General features: G+C 36.9%; 4 protein-coding genes across 8 annotated transcripts; 1 reads left to right on the plus strand and 3 right to left on the minus strand.

Annotated features, from left to right (window-relative positions):
• The first annotated feature begins 139 nt into the window (after positions 1-139).
• On the plus strand, positions 140-2402 carry LOC108625662 (protein phosphatase methylesterase 1). Its single transcript, XM_018025841.2, has 8 exons — positions 140-454; positions 640-832; positions 894-1003; positions 1079-1312; positions 1487-1552; positions 1639-1967; positions 2042-2174; positions 2249-2402. Exons 1-8 carry the CDS (start codon positions 381-383, stop codon positions 2265-2267), a joined length of 1158 nt encoding a protein of 385 aa, XP_017881330.1. The 5' UTR covers positions 140-380; the 3' UTR covers positions 2268-2402.
• Positions 2403-2453: 51 nt separating this feature from the next.
• On the minus strand, positions 2454-6797 carry LOC108625660 (kelch-like protein 5). Its single transcript, XM_026814092.1, has 9 exons — positions 5670-6797; positions 5364-5525; positions 4940-5253; positions 4710-4805; positions 4452-4641; positions 4000-4387; positions 3682-3894; positions 3429-3600; positions 2454-3363 (listed from the first exon to the last, which is right to left on the minus strand). Exons 1-9 carry the CDS (start codon positions 5896-5898, stop codon positions 3286-3288), a joined length of 1842 nt encoding a protein of 613 aa, XP_026669893.1. The 5' UTR covers positions 5899-6797; the 3' UTR covers positions 2454-3285.
• Positions 6798-6942: 145 nt separating this feature from the next.
• On the minus strand, positions 6943-10692 carry LOC108625664 (putative ankyrin repeat protein RF_0381). 2 transcript variants are annotated; one of them, XM_018025845.2, is made up of 2 exons: positions 10466-10692; positions 6943-10261 (listed from the first exon to the last, which is right to left on the minus strand). In XM_018025845.2, the coding sequence occupies exon 2, from the start codon at positions 10149-10151 to the stop codon at positions 7866-7868; it is 2286 nt and encodes a 761-aa protein (XP_017881334.1). In that variant the 5' UTR covers positions 10152-10261; positions 10466-10692; the 3' UTR covers positions 6943-7865. The 2 variants fall into 2 exon arrangements, with proteins under 2 accessions (XP_017881334.1, XP_017881335.1); XM_018025846.2 differs by lacking the exon at positions 10466-10692 and adding an exon at positions 10356-10428.
• Positions 10693-10951: 259 nt separating this feature from the next.
• Positions 10952-12792, minus strand: LOC108625586 (WD repeat-containing protein on Y chromosome). Of its 4 annotated transcripts, none has more exons than XM_026814134.1 (5): positions 12485-12792; positions 12051-12215; positions 11759-11992; positions 11167-11261; positions 10952-11098 (listed from the first exon to the last, which is right to left on the minus strand). In XM_026814134.1, exons 3-5 carry the CDS (start codon positions 11963-11965, stop codon positions 10969-10971), a joined length of 432 nt encoding a protein of 143 aa, XP_026669935.1. In that variant the 5' UTR covers positions 11966-11992; positions 12051-12215; positions 12485-12792; the 3' UTR covers positions 10952-10968. The 4 variants fall into 4 exon arrangements, with proteins under 4 accessions (XP_026669935.1, XP_026669932.1, XP_026669934.1 ...); XM_026814131.1 differs by having other exon boundaries at positions 12051-12311; XM_026814133.1 differs by having other exon boundaries at positions 12354-12792.
• Positions 12793-15233: the final 2441 nt, after the last annotated feature.

Below are 15233 nucleotides of genomic sequence, written 5' to 3' on the forward strand. Positions count from 1 at the left end.
AATTTATATTATTTTTATAACATTCTTATTACGAACGAAGGACGTATAAATAAAGTAGTTTTGTAGTTTAAATTGCTATTAATTACTAATACCGGCCTGAGATAAGTTTGTCTGAAAGCATTGGTGAGACCCAGAGACATGGTAGACAGACAGTGGCGCTGCAGTGGCAGTAAATTCATGGAGGCACACACCGCACGCACAATATCACAAGATAGGAAGCGATTTCAGATAGCAACAATTAAAGGCTGTCAGAGAGATTGTAGTGTTTCGTTAAATGTGAACCTAACGGCTATAAAAATAGTCTCTAATGTGTTTATGAAATAGTAAATATAATAGTGGTTGCGAACAGTATTATTCCAAAGGTAAAAGACTCGTTAAAGATGTCTTCCCTCCAAAAGTCGATTTTAAAATCTAAGCTACCACCGTCGGGTGTCAATTTTGGAGTCGGCTCTAGGTTGGTTTATTAAAATTTACTATGCAGCTTTCACAATGTAATTTTCTTGATAATTAAAATCTTAGTGAAGTTACCTTCCCGATAAAAATAATGTGATGTTTACGATTATACTTCATTACAAATTTGATAGAAAGCCTTGAAATACTAATTGTTAGTAAACATTTCAATCTTTTCTTAATGAATAGGGTTAGCAAATCGAAAGGATTTCAACGTAAGAGAGATTATGATCCAGTTCAATGGACCCCATATTTTGATGAGGCTCAGGATATAGAAATAGGAAGTGACAAATTCCATATTTATACTAAGGGTACTGAAGGACCTACATTAGTATTGTTACATGGAGGTGGCTATGGTGGACTAACTTGGGCAGAATTTACTGTACGTACTGATTAGTGAGTATACAATGTACAGATAAATTTGTATACCTCATGTGTTTCAGAAATCTATTATGACTATGATAGTCTGTAAAGTTATGGCAATTGACCTTAGAGGTCACGGAGATTCTCATACATCGAATGATGACGATTTGTCTGCAGATACGTTAGCTGAGTAAGTAAATTTTTTAAATAACTACAAGTACAGATAATGTAATATACATTACTAATTATTTGATTGGGTTATTAGGGATGTTGCAGGAATCATAAAAGCAACAACAGAAAATAATCCTGTGATTTTAGTGGGTCACAGTATGGGTGGTGCAGTAGCTGTTAGGGCTGCATCATTAATTCCAAATTTACATGGATTAGGGGTTATTGATGTCGTCGAAGGAACAGCTATAGATGCATTAGCATCGATGCAAAGTTTCCTAAGATCTCGGCCATCTAGTTTTAGTTCTATTTCTCAAGCTATAGAGTGGTGGTTAGTACTTTTTTAATTTTATAACATATTAATTGCACGTTCGGTCGTCCTTTCATGTAGTCTTTGTCAGTTAAAATAACTTGCTATTCTGAGAACATTTTTCAGAACGAAGGCACATTTTTTGGCTGATCATGTACAAATTAAAATACTATTTACTTTAATATTTAATTTTAGTGTACGAAGTGGCCAAATCCATAACATACAATCAGCTAAGGTCTCAGTTCCTGGACAAATAAAAAAGTTAGTACACCTATGTACAAATACCACGTTAGTATGCTATCGCTACTTTTCTGCTTTATTAATGTGTCATATTTTACGTTACTTAGCATCGAAACTGATAAACTAGCTACTCATGATATTGATTCATTGTCGCAATCTCAACCGACATGCGAATGTAATTCGGACGACATAATTCCACGAGAAGATATTATACAAGAAGAGGAGCCAACAAATATGCCTCCACCAGCAACCCCTTCAACTACTAGTGTTACAAAAAAATATGTCTGGAGGATAGACCTTTCCAAAACTGAACAACATTGGTTGGGATGGTTTAAAGGTTTATCAACGGCATTCTTAGATGTACCACTTCCAAAGCTGCTATTGTTAGCTGGAGTTGATCGGCTAGACCGGGAACTCACAGTCGGACAAATGCAAGGTACGGATCATAAAAATACAACTTTTGAGTTAAATACTTATAAGAAATAAAAAAATTGCATTTTGTCCTACTAGGCAAATTTCAAATGCAAGTATTACCAGCATGCGGACACGCGGTACACGAAGATGTTCCGGACAAAGTTGCAGAAGCAATTGCTACTTTTATGGTTAGACATAAATTTGCGGAACCAGCATCGGACTTTCCACGGTAAATGTAGTTTTTAAATAATACGACACTTCATAGTGTACGTTCCCGCAATAACTTCTGCCTGTTTATTTCAGAACATTTCCTGCTTGCTAGGATAATTATAAAAAGTACAATGGGCACTGTGTTAAGTGATGCGATTACAAAAAATTTGGTGAATTAATTAAGAAATGAGCACTTTATTTATTTAGAAAAGGTATGTTCATAAAATATATATATATGAATAAATGTGTAAATAAAAAACGTCTCAACAGGAAAAATAAATTTGTTCCACATGAAAAATGTATTTGTTAAAAATAAATTTGAATATGTTTATACAAAAGATGTACGTATAAATATGTACAAATTCATGACGGTACACACAACGTATAAAAATGGTAGTACAAACATTATATTTATAGTAGGACGCCATATAGAGCAATATACATATCCACGGTATCTCATTTTAATCTTTACACGCGATCTTCTCGAAAAAAATGTTTAAACGAAACATACTCTATTCGAAGGGGGACATGCAACGGTGGACACTGCTTTTCTCTAGATGGAGACGTCTCCGAGGTTCGAAGGTGACCTGTATTTTTTTAAATGGAAATGTGGTTTTTTTACACTAGACACGTAGCTTAGCACAAGATAAATCCATTGATCTACAATATGTTGACCTTTTTGAGTTAATGGAATGTCATTCAAGGTCATTTCAATGGCTTGAAGTTTTCTTCAGGAACTGTTTCTTATCTTCTAAATTCAAAAGGATGACCTTGAACATTAATGCAACACTGGATTCTGTCCCTAAATGACAGTTCCACTTCTAAAGTTTGTCTGATAATTTGTCTGCAAGCATTTACTATTCGAGTCTTCATATTTTCAGGTGTGGTTGGCTCAATGGGTTCCTCATTCGAATAGAGTATGTTTCGTTTAAACATTTCTTTCGAAAAATGAATATTTTTCGAGAAGATCGCGTGTAACGATTAAAATGAGACACCCTGTATAGACAAAAATAATACTAATATTATAATATAACAGTATGTAGAAATTCATTTATCGTTTGAAGATCTGCATTTCAAATATTTTACTTCATGCTGACATCGAATACCGGAACATGAATAAAATCATACCATTAATCAAAACCTAAACCAGTTAAGTTCTTCACGACGACACAAGGTGCTCCTGCACGACCAGCATTTAAAGGAGCGACCTTAAAATATATCATTTTGAAGTACGAGTAACTAAATTTTGAACTTGATGTCATTTCATCTTTACCTGTTCCCATTCATTAAGATGAGGGTCATATGCTTCGACAAGCGTAAGATACTGTTGGCCATCATATCCACCTACAGCTATAAGCCTATCACCAAGTACGCAAACACCAACTGCGTCTCTTGGAACGCTCATTGGTGCTATCATGGTCCACGTATCTGTCTTCGGATCGTACCTAATATTTATTACTAGTTACATTACGATCATTACATGTAATACTGATTTTTTAATTATTCATCGTAAACTTTTTACACACCTCTCAACGCAATCAAACCTACTAGAATTGGGATTAGTAGAAGGTGCATCATGACCACCTAATGCATACAGACATCCGTTTACCACGCCTACACCGACACCACCTCGTCGCTTCGACATTGGTGCACACGGTGTCCATTTATTTGTGTGAGGGTCGTAACATTCCACAGTGTTTAAACAAGAACTTATATCTCTCCCACCTACAGCGTATAATCTAAGAGTCCACATGGAATATGTACCACGTTAATATTAATATATCAACGCCTCCTATTCATAAAATCACGTCTCGATACAGATATTTAATTTTCTGCAATCGTACTTATCATTTAAAACAGCAACACCAACTGTAGATCTTTGTATGGACATTGGAGAAACTGAACTCCATTGACGTGTAGCTGGATCCCATCTCTCAACAGTGTCTAGAAAACTCCAGCCATCATGACCACCGACTGCGTATAATGGTCCACCCAATACAGCAACACCTAATCCATGCCTATGGATATTCATGGGTGATAATGTACTCCATGTGAAAGATGAAAAATCAAAACATTCGACTGTATTCAACGTTTTTAATCCGTCCCTTCCACCCGCAACTATTAACTTTTTATCAACAATAGCAGCACCAAATTGGAGCCTCCTACCGCTCATGGTAGCCATGGATTTCCATGCATTATCACGCAAAGAAAATGCATCTATAGAAGTAGCACCTAACAAAAGTCATAACAAAAAAGTCGGTACTCATTTTGTTATTACATTTTTTCACTTATTTACCTTTATTAGCATCCATTCCCCCAACAGCCAACATGTGACCCACAGTAGCTTTTCGCGGCTTTGTACGTCCCGATTGAAGCAACGGTCTGCGCTCAGGTAAAAGATGATATTTCAATGCTTCCATAACTAAATCCTGTGCCAATCTTTGATCTTTGAACATTTCATTACTTTCTATATTGTCTGCTATAAACTGTACGAATGCAATAAGGACATTTTGTATCATTGTATACCTTCTATAAATACATAGCTTTAGCTTACCGCAGGAGATAATAGAGGTAACTTTACAAGACTTAATAACTTGCTTGCATCTTTTCTTCTATTTTCTGGATCATATTCCAGCCATGTCATAAGTGCCTGAAGTTAATAGTAACAATAATAGTTCCTCTATCACTTCAAACCTTGAGTTTAATCAGACATAATTGTTGAGAGCCGAACTATTTGACTGATTCAATAATTTTTCCTTACACATAAATAATATAAATCCTTACATGAAAAATAGTTTCTTCTGAAGGGACGTTGAGGTCTTCAGATTCTAAAAGTTTGGCAACTTCATTGGCAGATAATAGTAAAAACTCTTGATTTTTTGTAACTTCCATAAAATGTTTCGTCGTATACGCATGAGCATGATCTAATAAATCTGTGCAACCCTGTGTATCGGCAAACATTCTTATCCCTAAACAATTACTTGGATGGAGCTGTTTTCTAAGAAATTGACAACAAGCTTTAACAACTGGATTTAGTTGTAACAAACACGCCGTTGCCAGAAGAGTTTCTACACTGTCCTCCCTTAGTTCTATGCAACCTAATATTTAAAAATATGAAGTTTATTTTATATACAGCTGATTCTTTACAATATCCATACCTTATTAAAATAATGGATTCGTATTTAAATTTTTTTTTTCTAAGGTATACCTGTGTAACAATAGCAGACTAGAGCCCATAACGCATCCCCGTCTACACCCTTTAATTCAACCTCATCTTGTGCAGATTCTCTTAATGAACTAGTGAACATGGCAGCAAAATATTCTGAACCTGCACTAAGCACTAAACGGTGTGCAGGAAAACGTCTTTTCCCTGAATAAACAATAAAACAATAAATACGTTTACATTGTTTAACCGATCGTGCATTTCCTTTATTTCAATACCAATTTAGATGACTCATCTCTGAGCAACAAGCGTCATTCGAAAACAAAGAAATCTGCGTGTACCACTACTCACCTGCAATTAATGTGACGTCTGTTAATTGTTGCTCATGCAAATATTTCTCCATGACTTTAAGACTGTCCTCCGCGTGTTTTAACACCCGAAAATTTTCATCCTGCGAAACAGAAATGCTGGATACTATGCTAGAAATACTATGTTCACTGCCAGACGCCTCTTTGTTCGGAAACAAAAATTCATTGTCGACTTTGTTCAATCCCGTTCCGGCCTGATTTATCTTCGACATTCTCACACACAAACGTATATCGACAATTACTCGTGTTCAAACGGTCCGTAATATTTCTTCAAGGCACTTTATATCGTAAAAGTAGTTTAATTCCTTCGCGCGATCAACGGTACGTCATACACTGAAACTTGACGGCAGTGAAGTGTTGACGCCGCGCTTCACCTTGACAGTTCGCGATGTAAAACTGGATGTAAACACTGAACTGCGTTTAGGTACCGTGCGCCGGTGCGCGTGCTGCGTACGGTGATACGGTCAGTGACCAGTAGACTGTTCGTCTTTTAGGTCAGTAAACATACCATACAATCACCGCTGCATTATTTTTTACAGTAAAAGATAAATTGAAGTTACTTTAGTACACAAAGATATAAACTAATTTTATTTCTAAATTTATCTATAACGTTATGAGCATTATAACTGAATATTCAGATAGTAGAATATTAATTAGTAAGCATAAGATTTAGGTTATGCATTAGCTTAATTTTATTGCATAGAATAATATATCAGTAATACTGAGTAGTATGTAATAGTATATATATCTGACATTTAAAAGTATGACATGTTTCACGTATGATTCGCCTAAAATTTAATACACTGGGTGCAAAAAATTAGGAGCAGAAAGGAATTTCCTCTTTGTTAGAAGCATAAAAGTAGTTGGAAGAAATTTAACTACATAACTTAAGAACAATTCATAATTTTATCATCAATATTATATGAATGTATTTGTTATTTAAATCATGTTAGAAGTAGAAACGTTTCTCGAAATATCTTTTGTAGTTGACAATGAAAACATGTATAAAAATGGTTTAAAAAGAAGTTACTATTGAATGTAATTATGGTAAAAAAAAGATATTTCTATAAAATTATACTTAATTTCTCTACCAATAACAAATCCAAAGATATTTTGCGCGGTTACGAGTCAATTGTAATTCTTTATTTTAAACGATTAACGAAACGGTAGAGAATAAATGAAAATGAAAAATTCTTGTATTTATTTATATTGAAAAAGATATAAATATTACAAAAAATAAAACGCTATAACTAGAATTTGAGAGAAATGTGATGTAAAATTATTTTGCAACACACATATTTATTGTTAACTTTCGATTGCTGGTGATTGCTATTAATATTGTATGTACAATTAAACATAAGAACGCTGTAAATGACGAAGATGGCATATGAAAAAATGGGATGACAATCTTAATATATAGATAGTAATAATAGCATATTGCGCAAATATAAAGTAACAATTCTTCTTGAATCTCTTTGATATTTTTAAAAGATATGTTTTCTTATGAACAAAAAATGTTTGCTATGTACAATTTTTTCTATATTCGTAACTGAAATTCATAGTTATTTCGTTGTTGTAACAATTTTTATTAAGTCTTGCCTTACGGCAGTCTACTCCGCTGGAGTAATGTCACTGAACGAGTTACCGCGCTTAAGTGTGCACATTGCAAAATTTTTAAATAATCAATTGAATGTACATATTACATATAATCCCGAGTACGAAAATTGAATCGATCATTTGTTTTTAGATATTTCGCTGTGCTTTCCCTCATTGAATTTAGTAACTTCGTATGTGGTAATATAACTTGGAATTATTTATACCTTCGCTAGACTGCCCAATCTGATTCGAAAGCATTTGAAATTGATGCAATCAATATTTTCGAAGAATCAAGCGATACGCGTGAGACATAATTCCAAAGACAAGTGCACTAAGAACATCATTACAGGCAAGATGACAAGGAGATACGTTAGAAGATGAAAAAAAGACAGTTGATAAAACAGAATATTCTCAATCAGTAGAAATAATTGGTACGACGGAAAACTGCGTGAAACGAAGAACAGCTGATGAAAAGGAAAAATAGAAAATATCTTAGATAGATAGAAATACATAAAACACAAAATGACTACTTATGCGTTTTAAAACATTAATGAACAAATATAAAAATAGTAAGTCGTAAATATTACAGTATTTTATGTATTATTGTATCCGTAATAGTATAATGTACTTTTCTACAAGCATCTTTCAAATTCGTTAGGTCCGCGTTACTGAGGTAGTTTAATATTTCTTGAATACAAAATGAGTCATAATATCTATTGAGGTAACCGCGGAAAAATGTAACGCCGCCGTCTAACAACTCCTTTCGTATCATACCCCTGTTGAAACGGCGTTTTATCATGTCTTCATACATAGGAAATTCTCTCTGATAATTGCCCTGTTTCAAAACCTGAACAACGTCTTCATTTCTCGCGTATAATGCTATTTGATCTATCCGTTTTGTTAGGATATCATGAAATGAAAGGATAGTATTGTTAATTTTTGCACTTTTCATTCTCTTTATCTCTTCCTTACATTTCTTCTCAAATAGAGACTGCCCGTTTATATCCGTAGTGATATTAAGATTCTCTACATTTCCGTTATTCTCGTCAAAACTAGCAATTTGCATTTTAAGTAGATTCTGTTGGATAATGGTAAATTCGTAGAGCTTCTTAGGCCTATACTTAGAATAATTAACGTGGAACGCTGTATCATGGTGTTTGTTAACAATGTTGACATCAGAACCGTTCTCTATGAGAGTCAGAACGGCTTCGTCTAGACCGGCGTCGGATGCGAGATGAAGTGCAGTATCACCACACACATTTATAGAATTGATGTCGACGCCCGAATTCAAGAAAATTTCCATAATATGTACGAGACCACGTTGAGCGGCCAGATGCAGCGCTGTGGATCCACTATCGTCTTTGGCATGCACGTCAGCTTTTTTTGTGATTAGTATCTTGCAAATTTTTTCTTTTCCTTGTCGCGCAGCCAAATGAAGCGGTGTTAGTCCATTATCACTTTTCATGTTGACAGTGGCACCATATTCTATGAGGATTCGTACGACAGCTTCGTGTCCGTTCATAATGGCTTCATACAGCGCCGTTCTTTGAATTTTGTTTCTGGCATTTACATCAGCTCCTACGTTGAGTAGCAACATGCAAATTTCTTCTGTTCCTTTTATCGCAGCCAAGTGAAGCGGTGTCATGCCACTTTCAGCTTCCGACTTGAAATCGGCATCATTCTTTAAGAGGATTTGTATGATATCATTGTGCTTATTTTCGATGGCTAGATGCAGCGCCGTGAATCCACCGGACATTTTGGCATTCACATCAACTCCTTTTTTCAGTAACAACCTGCAAATTTCTTCAGGTCCTTCTTGTGCAGCAATATGAAGCACTGTCTCGCCACATTCACTTGTCAAATTGATATTGGCATGATTTTTTAAAAGGAGATGTATGATAGGATAGTGCTTGTTGTGAACGGCTAAATGCAGCGCCGTGAATCCACTTCTCATTCTGGCATCTACGTCAGCTCCTTTTTTTAATAGCAACCTGAAAATTTCTTCTGTTCCTTCATGCGCAGCAAAATGAAGTACTGTCACGCCAGTTGCAGTTTTCAAGTTGACATCAGCATCATTTCTTATGAGGGTTCGTACGATATTTCCGTGTCCTTGCTGATAGGCTAGATACAGCGCTGTGACTCCTCTTCTGTCTTGAGCATTCACGTCGACTTCTGTTGTGAGTAGCATCCTAAAAATTTCTTCTACTCCTCTACACATGGCAGCATGAAGCGGTGTCACGCCCGTGGAAGTTGTCAATCTGACATCGGCACCATGTTCTAAGAGAGTTCGTACAATAGCTTCGTGTCCCTCTGTAGCGGCTTCATACAGCGCTGTTATTCTACTCTTGTCTGTGGCATTTACGTCAGCTCCTGCTTTAAGTAGCAAGTTGCAAATTTCTTCTGATCCTTTTACTGCAGCTATATGAAGCGCCGTCACGCGTCTTTTACCTTTAGACCTGACATCAGCACCATTTTGTATGAGGATTTGTACGATATCTGTGCAGTTATTTTCAACGGCTAGATGCAGTGCCGTGCGCTCATTTTCGTCTTTGGCATTCAAGTCAGCGCTTCTCTTAATAAGCATTGTAACAAGTTCTACGTCACAATTCTGCACAGCAATGTGGAGCGGCGTACTCATAAGCAATTGAGACTGTCGAAAGCAGTTAACGTTCACACCTTCGTTTATAAGCAGTTTGGCAATTTCACTGTGCTTCTCTTTGATAGCGTCACATAGTAAAGAATACCCTGCACTGCTTTCTCCCTCCCGTAGGAAATTATTATTATTACTAATTAAATCACTAACTCTGTTTAAATTCCCTTCGCGGATAGCAAGGACCAACTCACTCAACTGACTGCTCCTGTCACACATTTTCCTTGTAAACTGACGATATATATGTGCCTCGGGTCAGTTATTTATTAAAATTAGTTGATAATGATGAGACGCAGTACACCGGCCCGTTTCCCTCTAGTCTCAATGACCTAAAAGATTAACCATGTGATTTCTCTCACTTTCTTTTTTATATCCTACATCTTATTACTAATTTTAACAATTTCTAAGCGTTTGTTAAATTACCAACAATCAACGGACGCGGTATCGTCCCGAAGGCAAGTTTGAGTCTGAAGGTGGCAGCTTGCCGTCGAGTACCGCGTCCTTTATATACACGTAAATATTGTTTTACTTACTAAATTCTAGCGGAGCTTAGAAACTTGATGTTGGGATAATATTGGAATTGGAAGCTGAAACAACCGACCATGAAGACTAAAGTATGGTCTTCGTATAACCCATGCATCCTAATTGTGTGCAACTGGCGGTCCAAGACTAGTTCAAGTTCAAGACACAGTTGGACAGAGTGGTCAGTTTGAGGCAGTGTTGGACCACGGCAGCGTTCGTATAATTTGTTCCACACGGCTCGCTTCCCCTCTTTTTCGCCCATATTTCGATCCCCACTACTATTCTCCTTATAGGCCTTCGTTGATCATGCCTAGCATACCCCCATCAAGTACCAGTCCCCACCATGGTCGCGTCGACCCCACTTTCCGGTCGAGGGACAAATTATACGAACGCTGGGCCACGGCCGTCACTAAAGACGGTCGTGATTGGGCACATCATGGGATTTTTATGGCGTGCGCACTGAAAGTTACTAGTAGCAGCCNGAATATAATAATATATAAATATAAATCAGTATTTATTCCGTTTTTAAATTTCTTTGATTCTCGCACAGTTTTATCGTAACAGAGGATCTTCCTTTGCTTGTTCTTGCGGTCGACGGTGAGGTTTTGAAAGATCCATAGGATTCGGTAGTATCATCTCTAAAACTTAATAAAAGCCACAATTTACCATAGTCAGAAAATTATATCCAATTTAGTTCAGTTCATTCACTTACTGACACTTCCATCGTAACTCGGACAGTATGGGTGGTGTTGGCGGTCTTACAATTGGTTTTAAGTCATGAGTTCTTAGATAAGCATATACAGGAATCTAATTATAAAAATGAATATAATTTTAAATACAATATCGTTCAACCAATTTCATTATAGTAACAATTAGGGTAGCAAAAAGACGAATCTGAGGAAATGCCTTTTTTTGTTTCACACCATTTTCAAAATGTATGGCTTGCAATATGTGCGCGTATAACTTCGGAACAAAACTACTACTATTTTGGTTACTATTGCATCGCAAATAAGGTTTTTCGGATGTAATAACATTTTACGACCTAATTTCTCGAAACAGGATTTTAACAGAAAAGCTATTATTTCCTGCAACTCTTCAATTGCATATATGTATACAGTAATTTAAATGAAAAATGTGTTCTCTTCTACTTCATCACTTACAGTTAGTCCGTATTCTAAACTCAAGCTGTCAGAGAATTAGAATATCATTTTTCTTTGAAAGTTTTGCATGATACAACTTTCTTCAGCTCTGGAGCTCTCTATTAGACTCGAGAACTATTTAGATATGCCTAACGAGATACTTACGTAAGGTAACGATGTATCAAGAATCGTCGGTTCAATATATTTTTTCGGTATATCCGGAACTCGATAAGAGCTACCCAATATAGGCGATCTTAAAACGTTTCCATCGATTGCCAGAGGCGTTCCTTCAGCCCGATCGTGGTTTAAATCGTATTCATTGAGATAATTTGAGTACGAGTTGCCGCTCCCGATTATTTCACTATCATCCATCCCGACTAAGTTTCTCTTATTAATTATCTATTGAAATAATATATTTATCTAAACCGTAAAATAGAAACTGAATTAATCGAATCACCTCTTATTCAATGATAATCCGAAGATCCATTTTAGTGTTATATTCAACGTAGGTTCCAGAGAGTGACTTTCACGAGTCGATATTTGGTCAATAATTTCAGTGGCCTAAGTACTAATACTATACCATGGAGTCATCCCTTGCTCCTTCCATGCTTGATTCTTTAGACTTTAAATCGAACAAACTTTTTAATTATTATACACTGAGAGATCAGAATAAGAGATGCATTGAACACTGTATTTCATAATTTCAAAACATTGGTTGCTGTAAAGAAGAACGTAAGAGTAAGAAAAAAAGATACATAACTTTCTTCAATTAATGTATTCAACGCAGTCCTACATATAACATGTATAGGAATAAGAGGATAGGTAATGAAAAATATGTCTATGACTTAAGGGGTGCATAATTATTAATCCTGTACTATGTTTTTAATTAACTGTTTGGTATAACGTGCGTCGTCCGTCGTCTACGTAAACGTGGTACTTGTCGTCGACGTCGACTTCGAGGAGGACGACGTTGTCTTTATGTTGTTCTTCTCAGGCGCACGCGTCCGTTCATAGGGGGTGGAAAGCGCAAAGCGTCGACTCCGTCGAAACGGCGGAAAACGTAACGTGTTTTATCGATTTCGTCGAGTCGGCCATGTTCGTGTTCGTCAACGGTCAGGCGCACTCGTGTTCTATCCAAGAGAGACCCGTGCCACCGATAGATTTTCCACCGTCTACACCGTCGTCGATGTCGCAGGGCGTATAACGATGCGCTTGTGAAACGCGACGCCCCGTGTGTTTTTCTTCCGTTCTTCACCGTCACGAGACAGGATTCACGCTCTCGTATCGCGAATCATTTCCGGTCCGTGTCCAGCATTCATTAGCGAACTAAAGTAGCGAGTGAACGAAACGTAACAACCGTTCAAGAGCAGGCAGACGAACGACCATCGTGAGTACCGCTCTCTTTCTGAGAAACAACCCCTCGCAGATCCTCGAGTTTCCCTCTATCATCGATGTTCCAACTGTTTTTTAATCGTATATATTTTTGGTTGATATCTCACCAAGAAATTTCTGTTGAACGAGCTTTCTACGGTTTCCTAAGCTACCATAAGAAGGCTGTTTCCCCGGTGTTCCCTGCCTTCCTTCTTCTGAAGTAATGTTCTCTTTCTGCGATTCTACGTTCCTGCAGTAAATAAACTTACTTTTGACGGTGTTTATGAAGTTCAGGAAAAGTATTTTCGACAATGTTTTTGTTAATCTTGATACTATCGATGGTTAGGAACTATACGAATTTCTAGTACACATTCCACTGTCCAAGCAGAGATCATGTACAGATTTATTTAATTATTTTTTATGAGAAATAAAGGTCTGTTACTTTTTGCTCTATTTTATCCCTCTTCCTCTTTTTTTTTTAAAAATAAATTATTTTCTGCATCTTTGAAATGATAATTTCCTTTGTCGTTGCTCTGTAATAAGTCTTACATGTGTAAATGATATGATAACGATAAGAGAATTCTTTATGAGGGGTGAATACTAGGTCTTCAATCATCCCGGAAATCAACTACAATTCCGGTGATTTTAAGACTAGTTTCAAGTTCGGTCTTTAGACAATATTTGCTTCTGCCTGAATTTACCTTTGTCTTTTTCATTTGCCATTGGTCATATGTTAATCAGCTGTCCACATTTAATTCATTCTCTTTCGAAAGACATCCTCACTGTTTTTCCTCTGCACCCAATGACTTTGCAGCTAACAGTCGTTCATCTCGATTGATCGATCGACGATTTTATTCGTCCGATTTACTTGTCCCTACTTTTAACTTCATTCTTTATCGTGAAAGAGTCCGCACACGCCTCTCGAAACGGCTGTGAAACGTAGGCGAGCCTCGCTTGATCGATTTCGTCCCCGGCATGTGAAAAATCTCTCTTCTTCCAATTTTCTCAAGTGTTCCGTATCGCGACCCGATTACAGGGCCGGTTTCTCTTCCGTGCAAAACGGCCGATGAATAGAGGAGACAGACTCGACTATTGCACCGCGTCGATAGATTCACGAAGATCCGTCTTTCAGCCAACTCTTTTCTCTTTCTCTTTCATTGAGCTTTTTATTGCGTTCACCTGTCATGCTTTCCGAACCTAAATGTTTTCAAAATAATTAACGGGGTGGACTCCGATAGCGAAGCGATAACGCAGAATGTCATTTTTACCTACTAAATTGGCCAAAATTGTGGGTTTACGCCATTCGATTCTACGTCTTCATTTCTCAGAGAATTAAGATAAAATGCATTTTAATGTCTAGTTTGAAGTACATTCTAGATCGCTCTGATCATTGTNGTAATAAGTCTTACATGTGTAAATGATATGATAACGATAAGAGAATTCTTTATGAGGGGTGAATACTAGGTCTTCAATCATCCCGGAAATCAACTACAATTCCGGTGATTTTAAGACTAGTTTCAAGTTCGGTCTTTAGACAATATTTGCTTCTGCCTGAATTTACCTTTGTCTTTTTCATTTGCCATTGGTCATATGTTAATCAGCTGTCCACATTTAATTCATTCTCTTTCGAAAGACATCCTCACTGTTTTTCCTCTGCACCCAATGACTTTGCAGCTAACAGTCGTTCATCTCGATTGATCGATCGACGATTTTATTCGTCCGATTTACTTGTCCCTACTTTTAACTTCATTCTTTATCGTGAAAGAGTCCGCACACGCCTCTCGAAACGGCTGTGAAACGTAGGCGAGCCTCGCTTGATCGATTTCGTCCCCGGCATGTGAAAAATCTCTCTTCTTCCAATTTTCTCAAGTGTTCCGTATCGCGACCCGATTACAGGGCCGGTTTCTCTTCCGTGCAAAACGGCCGATGAATAGAGGAGACAGACTCGACTATTGCACCGCGTCGATAGATTCACGAAGATCCGTCTTTCAGCCAACTCTTTTCTCTTTCTCTTTCATTGAGCTTTTTATTGCGTTCACCTGTCATGCTTTCCGAACCTAAATGTTTTCAAAATAATTAACGGGGTGGACTCCGATAGCGAAGCGATAACGCAGAATGTCATTTTTACCTACTAAATTGGCCAAAATTGTGGGTTTACGCCATTCGATTCTACGTCTTCATTTCTCAGAGAATTAAGATAAAATGCATTTTAATGTCTAGTTTGAAGTACATTCTAGATCGCTCTGATCATTGTTTAATAAGATTATGT

Source organism: Ceratina calcarata, unplaced genomic scaffold (assembly GCF_001652005.2).
Source record: "Ceratina calcarata isolate Rehan_Ccalc_2016 unplaced genomic scaffold, ASM165200v1 scaffold368.2, whole genome shotgun sequence".
In the NCBI taxonomy this organism is placed as follows: Eukaryota; Metazoa; Arthropoda; class Insecta; order Hymenoptera; family Apidae; genus Ceratina; species Ceratina calcarata.

Bases quoted from the DNA above. Each gene is read 5' to 3' on its own strand.
- LOC108625664 (XM_018025845.2), bottom strand. From the start codon at position 10,151: ATGTGTGACAGGAGCAGTCAGTTGAGTGAGTTGGTCCTTGCTATCCGC.
- LOC108625586 (XM_026814134.1), bottom strand. From the start codon at position 11,965: ATGGATGATAGTGAAATAATCGGGAGCGGCAACTCGTACTCAAATTAT. The intron at 11,262-11,758 runs GTAAGTATCTCG...TTTTATAATTAG, and splicing joins TTGATACATCGTTACCTTAC to ATTCCTGTATATGCTTATCT. The intron at 11,099-11,166 runs GTAAGTGAATGA...GCTTTTATTAAG, and splicing joins GAGTTACGATGGAAGTGTCA to TTTTAGAGATGATACTACCG.
- LOC108625662 (XM_018025841.2), top strand. From the start codon at position 381: ATGTCTTCCCTCCAAAAGTCGATTTTAAAATCTAAGCTACCACCGTCG. The intron at 455-639 runs GTTGGTTTATTA...CTTAATGAATAG, and splicing joins AATTTTGGAGTCGGCTCTAG to GGTTAGCAAATCGAAAGGAT. The intron at 1,004-1,078 runs GTAAGTAAATTT...TTGGGTTATTAG, and splicing joins TCTGCAGATACGTTAGCTGA to GGATGTTGCAGGAATCATAA.
- LOC108625660 (XM_026814092.1), bottom strand. From the start codon at position 5,898: ATGTCGAAGATAAATCAGGCCGGAACGGGATTGAACAAAGTCGACAAT. The intron at 5,526-5,669 runs GTGAGTAGTGGT...TTGTTTATTCAG, and splicing joins AGACGTCACATTAATTGCAG to GGAAAAGACGTTTTCCTGCA. The intron at 4,388-4,451 runs GTAAATAAGTGA...GACTTTTGTTAG, and splicing joins GGGAATGGATGCTAATAAAG to GTGCTACTTCTATAGATGCA.